We start from the raw sequence: 26,890 nt of genomic DNA, 5'->3' as shown, positions 1-26,890 counted from the left end.
AGCAGAGAGGACTCCTTGCTGCTTCTGAAGGAACTCAGTGAAGTCAACAGACTTCACTCAACAGTCAGCCTCTTCAGGGCATCAACTGCAGAAGTTGCCTTGCCCAAGGCTGTGCCCCTCCTATTATAAAGGGCCACTTCCAGTGATTGAGGGATGTGGGAGAATAATGTCCTGGCCATCTTGGACAGTGCCATGCTAGAGCTAGCCTCTACTGACTCTCAAAGCCTGACTGTGAGCATAAACTTGATGTTCTTCGATGTATATCTAGAAGTGCAAATTTGGCTATGTGTATCTAGAGTTCAGATTGTGATATTTCACTAATCAAAATCTTTTTTCTTATGGCTGGCCATTTTGACAACATACAACTGTTCTCTGGTGACTTCAGAATCTTTGCCAAACATCTGAGGGCCCCTCCCTGTTTGGAGGTCTTTGTGGGGTTAGCTGAGGCTGTGGTTGGACCTCATGGCTATACCTTTTCCTCTGCTCAGTTGAACTTCCCTTTCTTTCATGTACACTGATTCCCTGTACTCTAAGCTTTCTTTTCCACCTTGTTCTCTGAGATATTCAACTTGTAAGAAAAACTCTTGAGAGTCCTAAAGTTTCTGTACACTGCCCATCTTATGTAAATACTTTATTGGACTTCTGGGCTTTTCCCAGAAGGAAATTGATAACATATCATTCAAATGGTTCCATCCCACATCAGGATTGTGGCACTTTTTTTTTTTTTTGTATGATTTTAAATACTTCCTCATTCATAGTAACGTATAGTGACCCATGGTGACTCTAGGTCCTCTACCTAGACAAGAGATGTCTCTAGAATATGTTGATTGATTGGTCATGTTCAAATGGCCTGGTTAGAGACTTTTCTATAAGTTCTATCACTTATTTTTGAGCACTCTGATTAGAGAGCTTTGGTAGATGTAGAATCATTGAATATTTTGCTTTGTGGAAAGTTTGTAGGCATGGTGCTCAAAAGACTTTGAAACATTATGACCTAGCTATCAACTAATTAGAGAGGATCCTGGCTATAATTCAAAGGCAGGGACTTAGAGATACCAACCCAGCAAACAGGGTCAAGAATTAATACTCTACGCGGGGCGTGGTGGCGCACGCCTTTAGTCCCAGCACTCGGGAGGCAGAGGCAGGCGGATTTCTGAGTTCGAGGCCAGCCTGGTCTACAAAGTGAGTGCCAGGACAGCNCTGGTCTACAAAGTGAGTGCCAGGACAGCCAGGGCTACACAGAGAAACCCTGTCTCGAAAAACCAAAAAAAAAAAAAAAAAAAAAAAAAGAATTAATACTCTAGGTGTTAGATCTGAGGAAGTTCCTTGGGGAGTTGAGACAAATAGAAAGTTTGCTGAGAAAAGCTAGTTATCAGCCCTTAGGGGACCATTTCAACATTTAATGGTGGCTACAGCCCTGGGGGGGGGTGCCTACTATTGAACAGCACATACTCTTATACTTTAGAATATTACTGTGCTTGTGATCTTAATCTTTGTCTTAGTTAGGATTACTATGGCTGTGATGAAACATTATGACCAAAAGCAAGTTGGGGAGGAAAGGGTTTATTCAGTTTACACTTCCACAGCACAGTTCATCATTGAAGGAAGTCATGGCAGGAATCCAAAAGGGCAGGAACCTGGAAGCAGGAGCGGATGCAGAGGCCTTGGAGGAATGCTGCTAGCTTGCTCCTCATGGCTTGCTCATATAGAACCTAGTGCCAATAGACTAGGGTGGAATCATTCATAATGATCTCTTCCATAGAAGTCACTAATTAAGGAAATGCCCTTCAGCTATGCAGATAGCTCAGTCTTATGGAGGCATTTTCTCATTTGAGGCTCCTTCCTCTCCAGTGAACAGCTTATGTCAAGCTGACATAAAACTAGCCAGCACAATACTTCTCAAATGGCTTTAATTTGCATAAGGAAAGTAAAGATATATATGCATGTTGAAAGTAAATGGCTTCCATAGGCTCAGAGGAAATGACGCTATTAGAATGTGTGGACTTGATGGGGTAGGTGTGGCCTTGTTGGAGGAAGTGGGTCACTGAGGATCAACTTGGAGGTCCCAGAAGCTCAAATATGGCCAATGGTCTCAGTCTTCTTTCTACTGCCTGCGAATCAAGATGTAAAACTAGCTGCTCCTTCTCCAGCACCATGTTTGCCTGCACACTGCCATGCTTCCTACCATTATGATAGTGGACTAAACCTCTGAACTGTAAGCCAGCCCCAATTAAATGTTTTCTTTTAAGAGTTGTCAGGGTCATAGTGTCTCTTCAGAGCAATAGAAACTCTAAGACATACATACATACACACACACATACAGACAGACATGTGTGCATGTGTGCATGTTTGAGACAGGTTTCTCTGTGTAGCCCTGTCCATCCTGGAATTCACTTTGTGGACCAGGCTGACCTTGAACTCAGAGATCTATTTGCCACTGCCTCTGCCTCCAGAGTGCTGGGATTAAAGGCATGCCCCATTATCACCTGGCTATGTTATATTGACTTTATGAGTATTCAATTTATCTTTACTTGGGTATATTTTATGGTATAGGTTAAACATATTTATTTAGTTTGCAAGTTATAAATAACCTTTATTTCCCCCCGCCCCAACATGCCATGGTAGCACATGGTAAAAGGACAACTTTTGAAGTCAGTTCTCTCCTTCGATCTCACTGGGGTCTTGCTTGTTTCTGCCATGCTATATCTTAGGCTAGCAGGCCTGAAGGCTTCTGGGAGATTCTCATGCTCTGCTTCCCTCCTCACTGTAGAAACACTGGGGTTACAGATTGAATCCACTAAATCCAACTTTTTAAAGTGGGTTCCAAGGATAAAACTCAGATTGTCAGACTTTTGTGGCAAGAGCTTTTATCCACTAAACCATCTTACTGGCCTTAAAATATTCTTTTTGATGAGAGTTTCGTTTTGTATTTTGAAAGACAACATTATTTTATTCTACCCTGGTTTGAACAATACTTTATTAAATAAGGGCGAGAAGTAAAAACAAAATCTAATGAAATCATGTAATAATGATACCTTATTACACATCATCTGTTATTTTGTTTTATTTTAGTTTGCTTGCGGGGGGGGGGTGTTCTGAAGATCAAAATCGGGGCCTTACACATGCTAGGCAATCACTCTACCTCTGAGCAACACACCTAATTCTACTATTTTACCTTAACTTAGCCTTACTTACCTTTACTATTTCATCTTAGCTGTTGTTTGGGGGTAAATAGCAGCACTAGTGGTGGAATCCAAGGCCTTGTGCATATCAAGCAAGTGTTCTACCTTTGAGTCTTTATCAACCTTTTATTGAGTTGGTTTACTAGGTACCTTGGTAAATGGCATGTAACATTTAAACATAAATATGACAGAGCATCTGCCCTTTGGGAGACACAGAAGGGATATAGTGACACTGTTTGTCAATTATACCCCAGTAAACCTGGAATAAATATATAGAAAATGGCTAGTAACCAAGGGTGTTTTTAAAAACGTGTATCTGGATTATGTGAAGAAAGAAGAATATGCTGGAGATATGCCAGGAAAGGCGGTCTGTCAGATACACTTCTACTTATAAATGAGCAAGCACAGATTTAATCAGTGACATAGAGGTAAGGTTAGTTCAGATAGAAGGAGATTTGGGGGGCTCAGGTAAGGCTTTTTTTCTTGGCTTCCCACTCTCTTCAACCCCAAGTCTCCATTGAGCTACTCCTACTCCATCCAACCTTCCTTCTTCCTTCCTCAGACAGACATTCTCTATGTGATAGGAAATCCCTCCACCGAAAACCTCCAACCTGCTTCCTTCCAGCCCTGTGAACCAATAGGCACGATTTGTTACAAAGTTTCAAATAGGAAATTTTTAGGGAATAGCTCTGTTTAGGTCACATACTATTGTGTTTCGAATGGGAAATGCCCCCCTTCCGTAGGCTCATGTATTTGAACACCTAGTCCACAGTTGAAGGAAGGATGTGAGGTGGGTCCAGCTTGAGGAAGTGGGTCAGTGGAGGTGGGTCTTAAGGTTTCCTAGCCCAGCCCCATTTACTGTCCTCTCTCTCACTTACTGCATATACAATGTGGCTGTCTCTCTCATTCTTCCCTGCCATTCTAGACTGTATTCCCTTGAACTACAGGACCAAACAAACCCTTTTCCCTCTAAAATTACTTTTTTGTCATATATCTGCCCACAGCAAAGTAACTTACACAAATGCCCATCCTTGGATCAATCACCATGATCGAGAGGAAGGTACCATAGAGAGTAGGATGTGCTTAGCATTTCCTACATACTAACATTGTGATTTGGAGGTAGGCACAAGTTTCCTAAGGGAGTATGAGTGCCAACTAAAGGGAAAACGAAGGATCTATCTCCAAGTAAATGGCAGTGGGTAGAGAGCTATGCGGTCTGAACTCTCCCTGCTAGTATATGGAAGGCCACTACAAGTCTTTAAATAAGAAAGTAGCTGTGGACAATGGTTATATTAGATGAACCTAGGCATTTCTATTCTCTATTAAAATGTTTCTGATTGCTCAAAGAGAAGCCTTTCTGGATGATAGCATAAAACGTAGGTAAACATAGTGACCCTAATGTAAACTGTAGACTAACCATTCACCTGCAGAGGTTCATAGATGATAATGAATGTCCTATTGTGATGCAGGATGCTCGGATGCAGGGAGGTAGTTCATACACAGTGGCAAGAAGTCTGTGAGGACTCTTATGAGAATCTAAAACTTCTCTAAAAACACAGTCTATTAACATAGCGACAAAGGCAGCAGCTGACTGCCCTTTGAGTGCTGATGTGAATGTAACTATTTTGAATTTAAAAGAACAAAATATTCCCAGATGTCGACTAGCCCAGAAGTCAGCAGCTTCTCAGATGGAATTATTGGATTCCTGTGTTAGTGATCAGAAGTAAATTCAGTCATTTCACAAACATAGATTTAAAGACAATAAATGTTTGGATTTGTTTTCTTAAATCTAAGTTGTCACACTCTGAATTTGCTTTCAGTAATGAAGTTCAAGTACAGAAGATGCTGGAATCATCTTTTTTTAAACTCGGGTAAAAATTGTAACTACTTTATTGTGTTTCTTGTTTCAGTGTCTTTTAGTCTCTTGACTACAGACTATATTTGGAATTTTATATAGTAAATATTTGGGAGCTATATGTTATGAATTTGTGTCTTAGTTAAACAAACATATCTCTACTTCTGTCCTAGTCAGAATTTTCATTGCTGTGAAGAGATACCATGTCCAAGGCAACTCTTATAAAGACAAACATTTAATTGGGGGCTGGCTTAACAGCTTCAAAAGTTCAGTCCATTATCATCGTGGCAGGAACTTTGCAGTGTACAGGCAAGTGCTGGAAGACCCAAGAGTTCGACATCTAGATGCCAAGACAATCAGAAGGAGACAGTCTACTGCAGGCAGCTGAGAGGAGGCTCTGATTTCACACTGGGCAGAGCTTAATATACCTATACCTTAGTATACCGCAGTCTTAAAGCCAGTTTAAGTAGCAGCCACTTCCTCCAACAAGAATGTACCTACTCCAATAAGGTCACACCTCTGATAGTGCCATTCCTTATGGCCAAGCATTGAAACATGAGTCTATGGGAGCTAAATCTATTCAACCACAATTTGATTCTGTACTCTTTAAAGATTTGACTTTCAAAAAAATATTATATATCCTGTTGAGTCCTAATTCTCTCCTTTTTTTTTTTTTTGGCTTTTCGAGACAGGGTTTCTCTGTATAGCTCTGGCTGTCCTGGAACTCACTTTGTAGACCACGCTGGCCTCGAACTCAGAAATCCGCCTGCCTCTGCCTCCCAAGTGCTGGGATTAAAGGCGTGCGTCACCACGCCCGGTTTAATTCTCTCCATTTTTAAACAGACTATGGATAGTGGACATTGACTTACACACATTTGTTTGTGCTTTGTTTGCTTTTGTTATTGTTTTGTTTTGGAACTCACTCTGTAGACAAGGGTGGAGGGGCTCAGACTCACAGAGATCCACCTGCTTCTGCCTCCTGAGTGCTGGGATTAAAGGCTTGTGACTGCTTTTGAGACAAAGCCTGTAGCTCTGGTTGGGCTGGAACTCTCTGTGTAGACTAGGTTGGCCTCAAACTCACACAGGTTCACTTGCCTATGCCTCCTCAGTGCCAGTGCTGGGATTAAAGGTGTGTGCCACCAAGCCCCGCCCCTCTCTTACTAAGCTTAATTGAAAACACAACTAAGAAGTATGCTGTGATGGCAAATTAAGGCTGGAAACTGAAAGGAAGATTCGTCCAACCGGAACAGCACGTCTTTGCAAAGTGGCTGGTTACCAGCAGACCTCAGGAGAGGTAACTTCTTGCCCTTCCCTACGCCCTAGCTGCTAGACTAGGAATCCACAGGCAGGTTAGAGACATTTTCCCTCAACCACATCCTTTAAAACCGTGAACCTAACTAAAGATGAAAAGCAGTTCGTGCACCTATCCAAAGATGACAAGCAGTTCATTCCTACGTTTGGAAAGCATTATTTCTGAGAAATTCTCTTATTCTTGGCAACTGCTGCTAGCTGGCCCTGCCCTGGTAGGTTCCAAGGGACAATTTTAACTGCAAACATCCTCGGTCTTGGGAAGAACATGGAAGGGACCAAGCCTGGGATAAAGGCTGTAAAGCAAACAATAAGATAAGGAGGTCAGGCCCCGCCCGACCGCCTGCTCCTCCCGCAGGAGGGACCGGTCCTCGCCGGCTGGAACTCTGTGTAATCGGATCCTGTTGCCGGGCTGCCGCGGGGAAGCTTTTGGGCGTGGGACCGCGAGAAGCCGCTTGTAAACAGAGCCGGGCCGGGATGGTCGGCAGCTGGAGCGCAGTCGCTGGCGGTGAGGAGGGCGGGCTGCCGGGGTCGGGGTCCTGCCGGGGTCGGCTGCAGGCCGTTGGGGCGACGGGACCAGAGCCGCGGTGAGCATCCTCCTCACGGCGGCCTTGGGCGGGGAGGGGGACGGGATGACGCATCCCCGGAGCTCCCCGGGGTCGCAGGGGTTCTTCCCACGCACCGCTTTCTGTTGTATTTCGCGCTGGTGATAGCACTTCATTTGTGGGTGGCTAAGTGAGGAGGAAGACATGACCTGCTGTTTATTTTTTGTGAATCAAGTAAACGCAAATTGGAAAGTAGTTGAATAAGGTGATCCTGTTCTCTGCGTTGTTTTTAGTAACCCCTCCCCAGCGATCATAGAAACCAAACCCCAGTAGAGCTTTTAGCCCCAGAGAAACGCGAAGATTGTTCTTTCTATTGACTGAGCCCATTTTGAATGTATAGTAAATGACAGTACAGGACTAATGATAAATTGGTCTTGTATGAAAAGCTTATTAAGCTAGAAAACAAAAACAAAACAAACAAAACAAGATAAGGAGTCCTTGGGCCCATCCCTTAAGCTGGGGAAAAAAATGCTGATTTCGAAAGACAAATCGAGGCTGGGCTTACATGTATAGTTTGCAAAGCAAGGCGCCTTTAACAGGTTAAACAGATTGAGGTATATTATTGTAAACGTTATTTAGTTCCCCCTTCCTTTTTTTCTTTGATCCATGAAACTAGAAAGAAACTTCTGGGTTTTTCCTGTAAAATATTTTCAACAAATCATAATAAATTGTGACATGTACTTATACAGCATTATAGAATAGTACATGTTATAAGTGGTTGCTTAAAACACCAAGTAGTTTTTATTTCATTTACCTAAAGAAATACCGTAACAAAAATGAGGTCTTTAAAAGGTCAATATACATGTGTTACCTTGGTAACATAATCTAACTTCACTAGGAGTCAAGTATTAGGTTAAATTGACAAGAAGTGTGTAAATGTCATGTACCAAGAAATAACATCAATACCTTGTGTGTTTGTCTTTATAGTAAGTACTTTAACAATGCTATGGGTCTGGCAAGATCTTTAAAGCTTACTTCAGCTTAAATTCTTGTTTGGTCACTTTCTCATTTCGTCATCCTGGAAAGTTTACTCAATTTAGCTGTTTCCTAATCTGTAGAATGGGAATAATAGCCACCTCATCAAAGATTTAATGAGTATTAAATATGTATGTTTTTTTGAGAGAGTCTCTCTATGTAACCCTGTTTAGCCTGGAAATTGCTATGTAGATTAGGCTGGTCTTGAACTCACAGAGATCCACCTGCCTCTGCTGGAATTAAAGGCATGTGCCACTTGATGTTTTTAAAGCCCCTGGAACAGTACCTAGAATAAGTGTTTGATGAGTATATCAAATAAAAATATTCCACTACTGAAAAGCAGATGAATAATTGTCAAGTGTTCGGGAAGTCGTGGAGGGGGAAGTTCTTGTTGAATGGGTAGACAGCAAGATGAAAGACCAGTGGGGGTTGGGCTGCACGAGAATGCCTGGCTTAGTGGTTACCATGGTAAATTTTATGTTTTGAGTATTTTGCCACAATTAAAATGTCTCAGGTATCAGTGTTCACAACGTTATATGCTCAGAATTCTTTATTGCCACACAGCAGCCTCACTCACACTTGCCTTTAGTGCTGTGACAGTACGGCATGTGGTGTTTTATTTGGTAGAAAACCTGCAAACACATTGTTAAAATTGACACCCAAGACTCCGGGACAGCCATAGCTCCATCATGACCTTCTGCCAACTTTGTTTTTGTTTTTTTTCCTCTAATCCCCACAACCATCACATAGAAGACATGCCTACCTGACTATGTATGTTATAGTACATGACACACTTGAGATTAGAGTGGAGAGCTTGTCAAGGTGGATCTAATTGAAGAGTTCCCATAAAAGTGTAGAGCTTTCTATGACTGGGAAATCAAGAAGACTCAACATACTGTAGCTGATTTGAAGATGAACGATATCATTGACGAGGACTCTAGGCAGCCTTGAGGAATTTGGAAGGTATAAAACTACCAAGAGTGGCCCCCTGGCTGACAACCAACAGGAAGTTACCACAACCAGGATTTTTGTCAACAATCCAGATGACTTTGAATCTGGACTATTTACCAGAATTTCTAGATAAGAGTCCAGCCCACCTGAGCCAACACCTTAGTGACTATGAGATAAGTATTTTTAAAAAGCAACTTAGTGTAGAAATTTGTTGTGTCATAATAGAAAAGTAAAATAGAATCTAGCAGAAAATGGACAACAAAATTAAACACACTATTATTATGGAATATTCTCAAGGCCTCTGTGTTAAAGCCTCAGTCTCTTTAGAGGCATTTTGAAAGAATGGGACTTATGAGCACTAGAAGTCAAGAGGTCAACCCAAGGGGGTTGTGGGGCTCTGGGTCCTTCTGTTCTGTCATTTTGCTTGGTGCCTCATAACTGAAGGGCTTTTGCTCTGCTGTGCACACGGACCCTGGTGTGGCCCTGCCACAGTCCCCAATACAATGGGATCAGCTGGTCATAAACTGAAAGCTCAGAAACTGTGAGGCAAAATGAACCCTTTGCAAGTTGATTACTGTGGGATTTCCTGTATAGCCATAGAAGGGAACTGGAATTAAATAGCTAATATATTAACTTGAGTTCTTTCTGTTAATCAAAGGAGCGAACATGGGAACAACAGGCAATACTTTTCCAGCTCCCAAAGCACTATAGCTCTCAAAGAGCTTTAATTGTCACGTCAAGCAGTGTGTCACGGAGCAGACGTTCTCAAATGCCACGAGAGGCAGACAGTGCAGCCTTTCTGAAAAAACAGTGACTGAGTATGTAAAATGTCTCAGCAGTGCTCCTACCCTTTGACTTAGCAATTCTTCCTTTAGAAGTCCAAAGGAACTTGTGAGAACAGTTACGTTCATCATGATGCTGAGTGTGCCTTTGTAAAGAACAGACTGGCAATATTATAAATGCCCAGTAACAGGGGAGCAGTCACATTATGGTGCCATCAAAAGACATGACATAATGCAAATATCAAAAAGATATTTATGAAGGATTTTAACAGCGGAGAGGTTTCAGCCATTGCTAAGTGGGGGAAAGACAATAGAGAACTGTATCTGCAGTATGCTTTCAACTAACTTATATCTTCTTTTCCTCTTTCTTGTCTTTTTCTTCTTTGTTATACAGGGCTTTTCCCCCTGTTTATAAAATTGTTTATTTTGCCTTTATTCTTTTCAAAACCTGAACAATGTGTAGTCCTTTTTTTTTTTATAACCATGAAGTTCAATAAATGTTTCAAAGTTGTCTACATTATAGTGAATGCATTTTGAATCTAAAACCCTGCACTAACAATGGGAACAATAAATTCACAACTAATTTAGGTACAAAACAGAGAGAAACTTTCTGAAAACATTGAGGTAGAAAACAGAATACTGGATCACACAGGGTTTCTCAGTAGTGTGATCAGTGCAGACTTCTGTTGGAAGAGCACTCTTATTCCTTTTTTCTTACTCTCTTTTCCTTTTATAATTAATTAAGTTTTGTCTAAGATACGGTCTCATGATAGAGCCTAGGTAGGTAGGCCTGGAACTTGTGTAGCCCAGGTTAGCTTTGGACTAGTAGACTTGTTTACAGCCAGTCTGTCCTGAATTCTCATTTTATCTGAGCTAGTGAGCTTCCTACCTGGGCCTCTGGAGTGCTGCGATTATAGGCATGTTTTGCCGCCACATCTAGCTAAAAGCTCTTGTTTTCTTTAAGATGAATGCGTTTAGATGTTAGGTTAACAACCCTCTTCCCCTCCCCCTCGTTTATGTGTACAGCTAAGAAATAAGGGACTGAGGAATATGTAATTATTTGACAGAAAGGGAAAAGAAGAGCTTGTTATTAGGACCAGAAAAACCAAGCTAGATAGAGGCCAGCACCACTAGCTGTAAGCAGCCAAGGCTTGTGAGTATTGAATATTTATTAGCTAGCAGCCGCAAGGTGATCTCAGTATGTAGCCCTTTCAAAAGCTTTGGAGTCAGGTCCTGCATTTACATGTTTACAAAGCAGGCTGAGATTGATACTGTTAAACTAGTTTCAGAAGGTCTGATTTCAACCTAGAAAAGATTAGTAATATAGGCCTAGTTTTTAGGGTTCTTCTTTTCTAGACAGTTCTCAGGGGCATCAGGCTATGGCTGCTCCTTCTCTTTTCCCAGTGACTGGCCCCTCTTCTGTTTCACATCACCCTCACCCACACCCTCAGAGCAGTATCAAAAATGTCTGTCTTCACAGTGGCTCCTGGCCATTTGCTGGCTTGCATCATAGCAAATATTTACTCCTTGGAAGAAAAGTTATGGAAGAATACCTAGCAAGGAATTGCTGACTTTGTTTTCATTTTTCGTTCAGAGCTGGCATGGTATATGTGTTCTAAGAAGCCACACTGTATGCTAGCTTCTAGTGATTCAGAGGACTTAGTAACAAGTGTAATGAAGTGGGTGCCAGTAGCAAAGTCCATATACGATTTGCTCCTATCTCATTGGTACGTGTAGGTAAAAACAAATATTAAAGAACTCACAGCTTACTTTCCTGCAAACTATGCAGTAAAAACATGATTTGGTCAGTGCACATCATTAATCTTGTTGGCAGATGACAAAACTCAAAGTGAACACAGAGAGGCAGTGTTAGTGATTGATTGATTGTTGAGATAGAGTATCCCTGTGTAGTTCTCTCTGTTCTAGGACTTTCTATGTCCCAGGCTGGGCTTGGATTCACAGAGATCCTCCTGCTTCTGCCTCCCATGTTCTGGCATTGAAGATGTGCACCACTATGCCCAGCTGAGAGGCCATTTTATTGAGATGTCAAGCATATTGCTTTTATTAACATTTTTGTTAATTTGAGCTTGGTTTCAAATTGGATTCCCTAGTTATACACAACATTCATGAGTTAGGCAGGGGCTTATTTCTATCTAGCTATCTTGAGTAGAGTAACCAGTTTATAATTCAGTATAAACTAAAGCTGCCTTGTTCTGTATTATCCAGTGTAGTTATAGATAATTAGCTAATTGGGAAGTGGTAGACACACACTCTACTATGTGGTCTGTAGGTGTGATGATAACTTTGAACAAGACACACAGTCTTGTCTTTAGAAAACCTACCGTTTGTTAGGGAAGACAGAGAAGAAAACAGGCCTCTTTAAAGTAGTGTCTGACCTGATTATGGAGGCAATCAGGACCCTGTAGAGGAACATAAGGGCAGGTTCAAATGGGCCTAGGAAGTCAGGGGAAAGCGCAGAAGTCAGCACAGACCTGAAGGCTTAGATGCAGCTGCTGTGGGGTGGGGCACTTTGGGAGGAACAGTGCTGGTAGAGGTTTAGGATTGTGGCAGTGGGGAAAAAAACACAGCTTCCAGGCAAAGAAAACAGGGAGATTCTAATTCCTATAAATTCTTTATGACCGGAGATAGAATGGGATTGTGGTAGGAGCGTCCAGGGAAATTTAAGAACTAAGGGCTGGAAGGAAAGTGATGTGAGCTCTTCTGAGTAATGTTTATCCAGAAGGCAGCAGGGTTTTGATTTCAGAAAGCCCACTTGGGTGATAGATTTAGAGAAGTCTACCTGGAAGATGGCTTGTGGTGGTGACTGTACTACGGAGGTAGAGATATGACAATGGGAAGATTTTGCAGAGACAAAGGTCATAGGGCTTGCTAATTTGTATTGGTCGCTGGTGACTCAGCTAGAAATGCCAGAGTGGATATTCATCTTTATTAGGGGACAATGTACTTTGCTCTGTAGCAAATGCTTGAAGGAGGCAGGCTGGAGGGTAATTTGTGCATTGTAGGAATTAGGGCACATATTAAAGGCAGTTACATATGCCATCTATCTCAGGAGATGGAGAAGTTCTCCATCTGCCATGTGGATTGTAGCTAAGCCATGAACATGGGGAAGATCCTTAGGGAAGATGCTGCATAAGACTACGGGGTATTTATCATCTGAGCACAGGAGCAGGAGAGAGGAGCAGTCATAGGCAAAGGAGAAAGGGCAGGGGTGGCAGTGGATTCATGAGTGTCACACAGTGTGGCTATTTGTAAGTTGCACTCCTAGTGGTCAGTCAGATCTGTTGGAAGATGGTTCCTAGACTTGGCCATCTAGGGTTGGCCAGTGATCTTTGCATGTAAAGTTCCATCTGGTGCAGAACCACACTGCTTCTTGGAGAATGAACGGGGCAGTAAAATGTAGAGCCTGAAAGTGTCAAGGTCAAAACGTTTCCAGAAACTTAGAGAGAAAGGAGGGAAATGTTTCCTAGATCTGGACAAGCTTAGGAAGCATAGAGAGCCTTACTTACAGTTCTTGGTCAGGACAGTTTTTCTTTTTTGTTTTTACTTGAAGAACTTTTTTCATAGAGTATATTTTTGATCATATTCTTTCCTCCTAACAGATCTTCCTCGTCACTCTGCCCACCCCCACTTCAAGCTTGTGCCCTCTTCTCTGTCTCTGTCTCTCTCAATTCCCAAATCAGAAGACAACAAAAAAACCTAGTAAGATAAAAATACCAAAACCAGACAACCAGTGCATAGATAACAATCACAGTCACATTATGTCAGTGAGCTGCTCCTGAGTGTGGGGCCTGCCCTGGAGTGTGGTCGACATGCCCACGGGTGCTCCGCTGCAGGAAGCTGGCTTTCCCCTTGCCAGCAGCTACCAGCTACACATAGCTTTTTGGTTAGAGGTGAGATTTTGTGTCCACTTCCCCTTCTCTGTGCTGGGATTTTTGTCGGGTTTGAACCTGTGAACATCTTGTGCACCTACCACAGTCTCTGTTGTGTCTGGAAATATTTCCTTGGAGTCATCCACCACTCTGGCTCTTACAGTCATTCCACCTTTTCCCCCACAGATCTCTGACCTGGAGGGGAGGGATTGGATGAAGACATCCCTTCTAGGGATGACTGCTTCAAAATATCTCCCTCTCTGCCTGCTGTCCAGTGGGATTCTATTAATTCCACTCTACTACAAATGGAGGCTCTGCTGTGACTTATCTGAACCTGTCTAAGCTGTTCTGTTAAATCCTGCAGAGAGTGCACCACTGAACCCTGCCAGGTCAAGGTCACTGAGAAGCAGGTGCAGAGAAGCCCCTGCTGCCTTTAGCTCTGAAGAAGGAAGGCTTGAGTACATTAAGGTTTCTTTCCTTCCTTTTTTTTTTTTTTTTTTTGTTAGTGTATTATTTAGGGTCATTAATTGGCTTTGAATTGATTTGGGACTGTGCATTTAGTGTTGATTTTAATCAGGCCATATTACCCAAGACAAATAACTTGATCTCTTTAAGTTTCCATTTCCTTGCAAAGTGAAAATAATAATGATATCCACTCCTAAATAACTTGTTAGGAGGATTTAACCACTCAGTATTCACAAGGAGCTTAGCATAATGCCTGCCCTTTCATAAGTATTAAGTGAATACGAGTTATTTATAACTTGTCATGGGTCTCAAGAATTAGAAGAACTAGGCTTTACTTTTCAGCGTTTGTTAAGTCCATCTTCCACCTTTAACCTACATCCCTCTGTATTGAAAGGAACTTCTGCAGCATAGTCTTAACTTTTTTTTTTCCTTTTTTAAAACAGGGTTTCTTTGTGTAGCCTTTGCTGTCCTAGAACGATCTCTGTAGACCAAGCTGTCCTCGAATTTACAGAGACCCACTGCCTGCCTCCTGATATTAAAGGCATGCCTCACCACTGCCAGGCTCTCTGCAGGACATTTGTAAAGGGTTTAGTACAGTGGTGGGCAGGACTTTCTGATGTTGGGCAGCTTTTTAAGTGTTAGCTCTCACAGGTTTATCACTCAGTACCAGATCAGATCAGCCGAACGTCAGTCAGTCGTATCTATAGAGTTTATACACCATTGGGATTTGTTGTTTATTTGTTGGAATCAGGTTCTGTGGAGTCTGTTTGACCTCAAACTTATTACGTATGCTGTGGAGGCTGGACTTAAGCTCCTGTTCCTCTGTACCACGGTCCCCACCCTGCAGAACTGTTCTGAGAAAACCCATTTCGCATTAATGGTAATGGTCATAATTCGGTTAATTTAAGGGGCTAGGGAGATGGCTCATTGGTTACGAGTAGATACTGCTCTTCCTCAGAGTTTAAGTGCTAGTACCCATCTGGGGGATCTGACACCTCTGGCCTCCACAGGCACCTGCACTCACATACATGTACCCACACAGGACACCCCCCCCCCACTCACCACACTCACAGTTACAAATAAAAATGAATCTTAAAGAAATAGATAACTCCTACTACTCTTAGTGCTTAACACTTTTCCTCTGCCCTGTATGACAGGCAGAGGATTTTCTGGCCTCCACGTTGTCTGGTTAAGGTCTTTCTGTTGTTTGTCTTTATCTTTTCTTATCTTTGAAGTCAAAGAGTTTTGTCTGCCTTTGCTGGCTGGGCTTGCTTCCTGACTAAATTGGTTGGAGGCAGATTGATAGCCAAGGTCACTGTCAGATTAAGTCCTAAGGAGACAGGAGGCTTGCGGATGTAGCCTGTCACTGCTGAATATGTAGCACTTCAGATAACCAGCTGTGAAGCAAGCGCCTTTTCTTAGACCTGATCACTGGCCTGGACCTCTTGGGAAAACATTTAACAAAGACTCACTCTTGAATTTTAGCAGATTCATATATAACAGGAAGAAAGAAAAAAATTAGTCTTCTCATAATATTCTTTCTAAGCACCCTGAAGTTGGTAGCTTGGTAATGTTTTCTAATTGCATTTTGTATGTGTGTGTGTATGTGTGTGTGTGTGTGTGTGTGTTTATATTTGTTTCCTCTCTTTGTACATGTAATTCTTATTTGACTGATCTGTGCCTGAATACTAAGGACACTGTTTGTCTGTTTCCCCCAGTTGTTAAGCCCTTCAAGGGTAGATCTGGGCTTTACACCTCCACGGTCTAAAGTAGCACTCGAGCACTTGATGCATCCTTTTAGATTTTTTGAGAAATTACATAAACATTATCTACATTTGTGCTTCTTAACTATAAGGTGGTTTGGGGCAGATGTAGCAGGATTGCTTTTTTACAGAGAAGGCCCAGAGGTCTTGTATCGACCAGCCTGACTTGCTGGCTGTTACTCAATTGGGAATGTGAGTGTAAAGAGCCTTTTCCTGGGGTCCATGGATTGTGTTGTGCTCATTGCCGTATTTGTCCCACTGCTCGAACTGGGTGGCTCAGGGCTTAGCTTCAGACTCCTTACTTACAGTTCTGCTGCTGTGGCACCTATGAGTTTTAAGGTGATTTAAAAGGTTGAATTTGGGTGGCCCACAGGACTTGGTAATTAGACAAGGATTTCAGAACGTCTTTGTCTTCCCCATGGGACAATAGATGAGTCATGTGCCTCTTTCATCATAGCTGAAACAATCCTTTCACCTCTGTCTGCCGAGATTGTTCTAAGTATTTATTAAAAGGCTCACCAAGCACTCTATAAACCATAGTCTAAACTCTGTGTGTGGAAAATGAGTATTTTCAGTAAAACCAGTAATTTCCCCCACAGGTTAACTGAATTTTGAAGCATTATGCAAGAAAAAAATGAAAGAAACTCCAGCTTCTATTTAGAAATACTTCCAACCCTATTTGCGTTCAGAAAGTCTAAATAGTTCTATGAGCTGATGATAATCTTTAGGTCTGAAGGCACTTCCCTAGCCCTTTTAGGGTATGAGGCACATTTGGGGCTAAATACATTGCCTCTTTGTTCTGTTCGTTGTTGACATATGTCCCACTTTCAGCCCTCTGTGATTCCCTATTATAGTTAGGGGCTGATTCCAGCAGCATGGGCTTTGGCAGTTGTGGGGCTGCGAATTGAACTTAGGGCCTGGTGCATGCTAGGGAAGCATACTTAAGCTGATTGTGTAGCTGGACTCAGTGAGGACCACTTGGGCAGTGCCTGTATCTGCTGAGGAGACCCAGAAGGGGAGGAAGAGGGTATTGGGTGAGACTCAGTGAGCAGAAATAAGAGAGAAGTAAAGAGTGTATTGCCCAAGTGTATTAGTTATATTGTTGCTGTGACCAAATGCTATTAAGTGATAGAAGAAAAAAGGAAGGAAGGAAGGAAGGAAGGAAGGAAGGATTACTTTAGTTAATTGTTTGAGAGTATAGTCCATTATGAGATGTCATATCAGCAGGAGTGCAGAATGGCTGGTCACATTGCACTTTCAGCCAGGAAATAGACATGAAGTCTGACATTCCTTTCCCCTTCTCTGTTTTATTCTCTCTGGGACTCTGCTGCCCTTATTATGGGTATATTTTCCTACCCCTCTGTAAATGCCAACAGACTTTCCTAAATTCAGTTAAATTGACAGTCAAGATTAACCAAACCAGGGGCTGGAGAGATGCCTCAGTGGGAAAGGTACTTGTAGCTAAATGTCAGCATGATGATGACCTGAATTTTATTCCCAGAACTCACATGGTAGAAGAAGAGAAGTGACTCTGGTAAGTTGTCTCCAGACCTCCACACACACTGTTGAGGCATGTGTGGCATGTGTATGAATGCATACACATGTACACACACACACACACACACACACACACACACACACACACAAACACACACACAATACATCTTAAAAGAATCAATACCACCAGGAAATTTTGGGTGAAGCTTCTAGGGAGGACCAACACTGTCTAGGAAGATGTGGCCTTTGAAAATCGTAGCAGCTAAGTAATGAGGAGGCCCCTCGGAGGCTGACTGTAGGAGTTCCATGGCCTGTGGCCTTGTGTCAGGTTGTAGGGAATAAGTAGCAGACCCTGTCTCCTTTCCTCTTCTTCTTCCTCTCTCCTCATCTGCTTCCTCTTTATGTTCTATTTCACTCATGTTTTTAGGATTTGGGCTTAGAGAATGTATTTAAAGAGACAGTGGTACCCACGCTGTGTATATAGTCTTGATTCCTATTGCATGTGGGATAGAACCTCCCTTTACTATTCGTCTGCTTTCTCTGACTTATGATTTCAGACTGAAGTTTATTTTGTTTCATATCTGTCAGTATGTCCCAGAATTTCTATGAGCATTTATTACTATACAAATACTTTATATGAACTTAGTTGTAAAAGTAACTTATTTGCCTGAAGTAATTGTCAAGAGGCTTACTGCTGAATAAGCTCACCCTTTCTAGTTCTTTCTGAACTCTGGCTGGCTGGTTCAACTCTCAAACTCTGTCTCAAACTCCTCCCCAAACTGACTGATTCAAACTGGCTTCTCTTGGCTTCTACCTGAATTGCTCTGCATGGCCTCATACTAATTTGGACAATATGCTCTATCTTCTGGCTCCTTCTTATTCTCCAGCTTCAGTTACCTCTGCTGTCCTGCACTCAACTGCATGAACTCACGAAGGAATTCAATTCCACTGCACTCACCCACCCACTCACTCACTCACTCACCCACCCACTCACTCACCCACCCACTCACTCACCTACTCACTCATCCACCCACTCACCTACTCACTCACCCACCCACTCACCTACTCACTCACCCACCCACTCACCTACTCACTCACCCACCCACTCACCTACTCACTCACTCACCCACTCACCCACCCACCCAATCACTCACTCACCTACTCACTCACCTACTCACTCACCCACCCACTCACTCACTCACTCACCCACCCACCCACTCACCTACTCACTCACCCACCCACTCACTCACTCACTCACCCACCCACTCACTCACTCACTCACCCACCCACCCACTCACCTNCTCACTCACTCACCCACCCACTCACTCACTCACTCACCCACCCACCCACTCACCTACTCACTCACCCACCCACCTACCCACTCACTCAACTGAACAGTCACTAGAGCTCAGAAATCTGCATGCCGCTGTCTTCTGAGTGCTGAGATTAAGGGCATGCACCATCACGCCTAGACCTAAATTTTTCTTGAAACTGTATACAGGCTGGTCTTGAACTCCCAAGAGCTGCTTGCCTCTGGCTCCTGGGATTACAGATGTGTCATCCCAGCCAGATCACACAGACCTAGAAGGGCTCTGGATGAGATCCCTTGCCAGAGCAGCCATGTTGCTGGATTAAAATTCCTCTACACTTAGTGCTCTTCTCACATCATAGCAGTTGTTTTTTATTGGAGTTTGGATACAAAGAGGCTGTTTCATGCTCACCCCAAGCCTTTAAAAATGGGGCTCTGCCTGAGTTCCAGGCTGTGTGTCTCATCTGAAAGCCGCCCAGTCCCCTGATCTGCTGCTGCTGGCCTGTCTGTTCCATCAGTGCATTTATGTTATCTTTGTGATAGAGCACCATAAAAATTGACACACTTCATGGTTCAAAAAGGCCCTTTTGCTGGTCAGGTTTTCTGGTGGCTCCATTACATTGTGTAACTCAGAAAATTCCCAGTCAGCTCCAGCTTTAACCAAAATAGAGAGCATGTGAGAGCCCTGAGTACTGTCCACCACCCTTGTGGTCACCCTGGCTCTCACTTTACAAATCGATTGGAAGAGGCAGGTTATCTGAGCTGTCTCTGCAGTGCTTTGCTCTTTCCAGTCCAGCACACGTTAGCTTCTGACGTCACCTGGAGGAAGTTAGCACCTTTGTCAGGCAGCTCAGGAGGTCAGGCATCCACCCGTCCTTCGCTAGTGTTATTACTCATACCTGCTAGGGCTGCCAGATTCCACTGCTTAATTACCCTGGCCTAGTGAGATTTCCTGGTAAGAAAATAGCAACACAGTGACTCTCCATCCTGCTACATCTTGGTACATGCATAGGATTCTTTGGTTTGAGCTCTTGATTACCACATTGACAAATGGGCCTCAATTTTTCTTCCTATCTTCAATGGAAAAACTATTTCCGTTTGTAGAAAAGGTATTCTGTAATTGGGGCTGGTGAGATGGCTCAGCTGATAAGAGCACTTGCTGATCTTCCAGAGGACTGGGCTTTGGTTCCCAGCACCTACATGACAGCTCACAACCATCTGTAATTCTAGTTCCAGTGTCCTTCCCTGCCTCTTTGGGTATCAGATATCCATGTGGTATATGTACATATATACAGGCAAAATACTCATATATGTATAAAAAAATTAAAAACCTAAAAAAATCCTATATTTCACTGAATTTGAAAGACAAATAGTATTAAGTAGTTGATTTTGATTTCTGACCTGGACTTTGTCTTTCCAGGGAGAGATTGGGAACCTGTGGTTGATGAAGGGGTAAGGTCCAATGGAAGCTTCATGGAGGCTTGTGTTGTTAAAGGCATGCTGGAACATCTAACTAGTGAATGAGCTACATGCAAAGCAATTTGATATTAGTGACTGTAATGGCTCCAGGTAGCTGAGTAAGGCACCCAGAGCTTAAATGGTTTGCCACAGGCCACCCAGCAAGTGTGTGGTTGAGCCAGATTTAGAACAAGAGTTCTAATTAGCTCTTGACTTCCAGCTTTGTGCTAAGTCTCACCACTCTGCACCGTCACCCTGGAGTTCACTTGTCAGAGGAAGGGACACTCCATGTTTGACCTGTCTGCATGTGTTTATTTAGTTAATTCAAATCCAAATAAGATAGGTCTGTAAAAAGTATTCAATAGTAGACACTGAAGTCTGCTCAAAGAAAGTAAAGTGCAAGGAAAAGACAAATTCCAAAAAAAAGTAACTCTAGAAGAAGGATCTCCTAAAGATAACAATGTTTTCTATGGGAGGGCAAGGGATTGTGCTGGCCATCAAGTTCCTCAGAGCTTATGATGGAATTTGAGAGAATGGCTGGTCACTTTAACACAATACAGTAAACCACAGTTGTAGTGAGAGCCTGTGTAAATGGGAAAGGTTCTCTAGCATAGACAGAAGCAGGGAGGACTAAAGCAGAAGGTGGTGGTGTGGGTGATGCAGATAGGCCTTGAAGGGCTACATGTATTCAACATGTATCTGAGTGCGTGCGTGCGCACACGTGTGTGTGTGTGTGTGTATGAGACAGAGAGAGAGAGAGAGAGAGAGAGAGAGAGAGAGGTGTTAATATATTTCTAAAGATTTATTTATTTATTTATTTATTTATTTATTTATTTAATTTATATGAGTACACCCTTGCTGTCTTCAGACACACCAGAAGAGGGCATCAGATCCCATTACAGATGGTTGTGAGCCACCATGTGGTTGCTGGAAATTGAACTCAGGACCTCTGGTAGAGCGGTCAGTGCTCTTAACCACTAAGCCATCTCTCCAGCCTGAGACTTTTATATGCTTGAGCAAAAATGAGCATACATTCCTGGGCTCCTAGAGCTTATTTTGATGGGGAGAAGAAAAACTAGCATTAAATCAGTAAGGAAGTTAAATGAAAATATTAAAATATATTAGCTATTTAAGGAAAAAGGTGATTAAGGTTTATTCAGACATGGTAGGCCCTGGTAATGGTACATACTTCTGGCATGACTTGATGACAGTGGCACTTCCATTTTGTGTTATTCTTTCTCAAAACATGTAGCTTAGGTTTAATCATGAAGAAAATATCAGAACAAACAAAAGCCCACATCAGGGAGGTGAAAGATGGCTCAGTTGGTAAATGCATGCTGTACAAGTGCAGAGTCCTGAGTCTGGATCCCAAGCAGCTCTGTAAAGCTCTGGACGTGATCCTTGTAAACACACACGCACGCACACACACACACACACACATACACACACACGCCTGCTGGGTTTGAAATGGTAGATAGCAAAAGGAATACTGGTAATCTTAGGAGCTTTATGTAATGTGATTGGTGTCTCTTCTATAAAATGAGAATCTTGTACTTTATGCTCATTTAATTATATTAATTTTTCTTAGTCTCTGATATACAAGATGAAATTGGAAAAAAAATCCCATTTCCAATTTTAGAATTACTGAAACTAGTTACAGAATACAAGAGACTGAGGCTTAACTAGAGACTCAGAAAGAATAAACAAGCCTAAACTGTGTTTGCAGCTAGAAACTTTGGAAACATTGTATGATGTTCTATGCAATACATGGTCAAACATATAGAAGCAGTCAAGTTCATAGTTACCACCTCTTTATAAGAGAAGCTGACCACAGTTTCTATGATCTGTATACACCACTGATACAGCTAAAGGACAGACTTTGGTCTGGGGTATGGTTCAGTTGGTGGAATGTTTGCTTGGCATGCACAAAGCCCTGGGTTTGATCCCCAGCACCACCTACAATCAAGTGTGGTGGTGAATACCTAAACTGCAGTGCTTGGGAGGTGAAGCCAGGGAACCAGCAGTCAGGGCATTTTCAGTTTTATAGTGGGGTTGAGCTCAGCTTGGTAAATGGATAAGTAAAGTTTCTGTATATTAGTTTCACTTACATAGATTAAACAACATAGTTCACTGCTATTGATTTAAATATATTGGTTTAATGGCCTAGCAGCTGAAAATTAATTGATTAGTCATAAAGTTTTTGGAAAAAAAAAGCATGTCTCTCTGCTTTTTCAGTGCTGTATTACTAATTGATAGTTTTATCTACTTATAAGCAGTAAAGAAGAAAAAAAATTGTTGCCTAATTTTATTCTATCTTTTGTTAAAGACACACAGGTATATGTGACTTCTGGGCACCTGAAATGCAGCCAGTGTGACTGAATTGAAATAGCCATATATGGCTGGCTGCTGTTTACTGTATTGGATTGCGTCATACTCAAGGTCTGCTCTAATTGTACCTGACTCTGGAGGTCTAGCATTTTCCAGAGAGAGTGGGTTAGTGCTTATGTAGCCTTCTTCCTGCTCAGGTCGCGCCATGAGGTACCTCAGGTCCAGAGGGAAGAAGTGATGACCTAAAGCCTGCTACTTGGGCCATATTTTTGCCATAGGCTTTTGCCTGGATTCCCCACTCAGTCATGGGCTCATAATCCCCTGGCTTTTAGTTCTAGGCAGTACAGTCTTCTGTACTCTGAGGCAAACATGGCAACCAGGGAGTGTGGCACTTGAAATCGTTTTCCAGGAAACCTGGAGAATTCTGAGGGCAAGACTTATCATTAGGCTTTATTTGTTATAACCCAAGGAAGCGCAAACAGCGATATTAACATTCAGGTTTAGTCTCCCTCTCCGCTTCTCCCTGCACCTTCACAGCCAGCAGACCGTGAGTGATTTTTAAGTGTTGTGAAAGCATTCATGACTTTTAGGCCGATTGCAATTTAGGCCCAGGCACAGAATCCCTGGTGTCTTTTGCTTACTATTTTAGGTCAGCAGATCAGAGAGTTTTGCCAGGGCAGTCTTTTTACAGCTGCTCTCAAAGGCGTCTCTGTGTGAATAAAAGCTGTTGGCCTTATTTCCCATTATCAGGTGCTCCATGCTGCTCTGCTTAAGTTCTCATACAAAATAAAGAATCATGTGTATTCTTGATACACAATAGGAAGTTTGTATAGGTGGTGTTGTACCCCTGTGTGCATGGCTGCCATAGAAAAGGCATAAAAGTGGGGATGTGATTGGGCAGACTTGTGCATTACAGAATACAGTAAACCCTGTACCAATGTTGTCTTGCTTGTTTTCTCTCAGGAAATTGAGGATTGGCAATACATTGCTTTGGCAAACACCGCCCTGCTGTCTTCACTGAGATCTCTAAGAACAAGCTCCCCGAACTCTTGTGCTTGGCCGTCTCTAGGCAGCCAGATGAAGATTGCTTCCTCTTGTTTTCACAGTTGCATTGCTGAACCACCTCTCTCTGTTGGCTGAGTGTTCATGACACCTCTTCCTGAAGCAGATTAGAAGCTTGGACCCTGTGTCATGGAAGCTTTGGAAGTAGATGACATCAGCCCCGCCTTAGAGGTCACTGAGGATTTCTTTAGTACTTTTGACAGTAAGCTGGAAAAGGCTGTCCAACAAGCAGAGGTTTATGGGATCCAGGAAGTCCCTGAACTGGTGGGGCATGAGGTACTTGGTAACATAACAGACAATGGTGCTTTAAGAAGCGTTGCTTCCCTGGGCAAGGGGACAATGATTTGGGACCACTGTAAGAGCAGGCTTCTAGAAACCAAAGCTCAAAATGTCTTCCCTGCCAAAGAACAGCTTATGGTCCAGAGAGGGACAGCCCCAGATAATCTTTCCTGGATGGCACAAAAGGAAGCGTCAACCTTCAACTTTTTCAACATCTGTCAGCGTCGGAGGGACAGACCTCGTTCTGTGAATGACTTATTGGATGAGACCACAACTTTCAAGCCAGGCCATGCTCGGTCAAGGTCTGATGTTACCCACGTAGACTGGCGGGTAGTCCTTAGCACCATGCCTTTGCAGCAGCAGCAGCAGCAGGCGTCCCTTCAAGGCACTCACTTTCCCAGGTCATCTTTTCTGTTGTCTTCACCCAACAAGGTTGAAGATGCTCAAGGAAATACAGGTATGGTTTACATCAGACTTCTAATGAACAGCTGTTGATTTCTTTTGCCCTTACATCTGCTGACTCTCCAGTACCCACATATGGCTTTTCTTTCTCCCATACATTGATATCTTTGCTTCAAATCAGCTCTCTTTTTATCTTCTGAAGAACTATTTAGTGATATTATGACTTCGGTTAAGTCTCCCTTTCTAATCTTCTATGTTAAAATATTATTTCACCTAAAATAGTATTTTCCTCTGAACACTGCTTGATACTGCATATTCGTATCAGATGTTTACCAAATCACACAGTGAGCTTTATTAATCTTGCTCTGTGTGTGTGTGTGTACACACTGTCCTGCAGAACTTTTCATCTGGCTGAAGGCATCAAGCATCAATGAAGCTTCAATAACTTTCTCAGAATAAGGGACAGTAAATGTCCCATGGAAATGTTTCTTGCTCCATATACACGTGAGAGGCAGTGACACTAAAAGGACACAGGAAAGAGAAGGCATCATGGCCTGGCTGCTCAGAAAAAGCTCATAGGAGACATGAAATGAGCTCGTCCTTGAAGGACATGGAAATTCAGGAAAAAAAAAAAAATCACAGAAGATGATAGTCAAAATCAGCGTGTGAACAAAGGTGAAATGGATGAGGTGTAGCCCAGTTGTAGAACCCCTGCTTAGTTAGCATGAAAAGCCCTGAGTTCAATCTCAGCCTGAGGGAAAACAGAAATGAGAATGCAGTGGAGAATGAGTGTGACCCGAGGCACGATAGCCTTTGGAATGTAGGTTACAGCAGTGCAGTTTCTGTCCATGACACACCACATTTCACAAACAGCAGAGTCACCCTTTAAGACACTTGTTCCCTGCCATACCCACAACTTGCCACTTCTTGTCTTTCCTTCTAGACCAGTGGTTCTCAACCTTCCTAATGCTATGACCTTTCCATACAGTTCCTTATGTTGTGACCCCTAACCATAAAAAAAAAATATAGTTGCTACTTCAGAACTGTAATTTTGCTACTGCTATGAACTATGATATTAATATCTGGTATGCAGGATATTGATACACAACTCCCAAAGGGGTCATGGTCCACAGGTTGAGAATTGTGTTCTAGACTCTTACAGATCTTCTAGAACAACTAGCGGGATTATAGACACAGAAGGAAAGGTGACGTTCCTTATAAAGCAAGGATGTGATGATGATCAGATACTAGGGAGACATCACATCACTGGGATCCCTGGGCCTGGAAGAATTGATAGCTTTGTATTGATCTGTTACATTCATGTAATAGGTAAACTCCTCAACTAGCAAATAACTGCAGTAGATGTCTGTTAGAATTCACATGGAATTTTGTCAGTCACCATAACCATTTGTAGATCTTGGCAGGACCCAGATGAAGAGGTTATCATATTTCCAACTTCATTTTTCCAGTGCGTTCTGATTATAAATCCAAGAACTGGGCATCCTTGAGTTCTCTAATGCACTGGTCTTTCCCTTTGAGCACCTGAGAAGCCATGGTTGTTACTCTTTTTTTACTTTTTTTTTTTTTTTAAGACAGGGTTTCTTTGTGTACCTCTGGATGTCCTAGAACTCTCTCTGTATGTCAGGGTAGCCTTGAACTCAGAGAGATCTGCCTGAGTGCTGGGTTTAAAGGCATGCACTACCACTCCTGGCTTGTGATTTAAAATTCTGGATACTAATTTATAGTGAGATCTAAGTAAAAATTTTAAAAGGATATTATAACACATGAGCTTTGTGGGATTGAAATAACACATCTTAGCCACTGCTTGGTCAGTGCCACAGGAGTAAGCACACTTGGGCAAACATGGTCATCTCACACCCTCTCTTTCTGACAAGCCCTGGGGAGCAGGCAAGATGTGTCATGATTATCTTACCAGGTGAATAGCAGGGCCCAGCAAGGGCCTGGTGTTGAGGCTGAGAGTAGAAATGCATTCTAGATTTGTGGCTGATTACCCGTTCTGAGCAGTATACTATTCTCATCTAGGTGCATACAGAGAGCTGATAGGAATTGGCCCTATGGATTTATAGGCACACAAGTCAGCCAGTCTGTTCCTGGGGTCAGGGCTGTCTCTCAGGGTGAGTTCCTAGTGGCAGAGCCACCCATGGAACAACAGATACTGGGAAGGCAGTGAGGTGTGAGATGACCCTTGAGGCCTTGACATAGATTTCACTGTCTTATTTTAGAAGCTTATGAGTGTGTTCTGGAGGCTACTTGCCTCAGACATAGACAGTCCAGGGCTGACTTTCAAAAGGAATATTGACTGATCTAGTGAAAAAAGGATGCTTCGGGGGTCCAGACATGGGATGTAGCTTGAAGTCATTCAATTTCATCATTACAATGTGCATTATCTGAAAATGATTGGCTAACAACGTCAGGCGGCAGGATGGGGGGTGAGGGTGGGGGTGGGTTCAGGTCATAAAATGATAAACAGGAACAGACCTGAGGCACAGTGGCAACAGTTATTCTAAAGAATTTCAGAGTATGTGGTAGAGACCAAAGTTTGTTAGCCAGCATCTTAGTAACATCCCAGTGTCTGCTGTCCCTGGGCAATACCACTCTGAGGCTTTGACTGCACTGTGAGAATGTCTGACTTTGAGCCCTAGCCCTGATGTCAGTTGTATAAAGAAGGCAAGCCGGGCGTGGTGGCGCACGCCTTTAATCCCAGCACTCGGGAGGCAGAGGCAGGCGGATTTCTGAGTTCGAGGCCAGCCTGGTCTAC

At 42.7% G+C, this 26,890-nt stretch overlaps 1 protein-coding gene across 4 annotated transcripts in view; it reads left to right on the top strand.

Moving 5' to 3' along the window:
- The first annotated feature begins 6,282 nt into the window (after positions 1-6,282).
- Positions 6,283-26,890, top strand: part of Plekhm3 (pleckstrin homology domain containing M3) — a 169,481-nt gene continuing 148,873 nt past the window's right edge. The window contains exons 1-2 of one of the 4 annotated variants that reach the window (XM_029477340.1): positions 6,283-6,331; positions 23,332-24,166. In XM_029477340.1, coding sequence (XP_029333200.1) covers positions 23,560-24,166 — 607 coding nt within the window. In that variant the 5' untranslated portion in view covers positions 6,283-6,331; positions 23,332-23,559. Of the gene's footprint in view, positions 6,332-6,723; positions 6,933-23,331; positions 24,167-26,890 lie in introns of those variants that run through there. The other 3 variants (XM_021171504.1, XM_029477346.1, XM_029477337.1) reach the window with 3 other exon arrangements.

The sequence above is a fragment of the Mus caroli genome, chromosome 1 (genome assembly GCF_900094665.2).
Source record: "Mus caroli chromosome 1, CAROLI_EIJ_v1.1, whole genome shotgun sequence".
In the NCBI taxonomy this organism is placed as follows: Eukaryota; Metazoa; Chordata; class Mammalia; order Rodentia; family Muridae; genus Mus; species Mus caroli.
The sequence above is the reverse complement of the archived record's forward strand: the minus strand, read 5'-3'. Positions and strand labels throughout refer to the sequence as shown.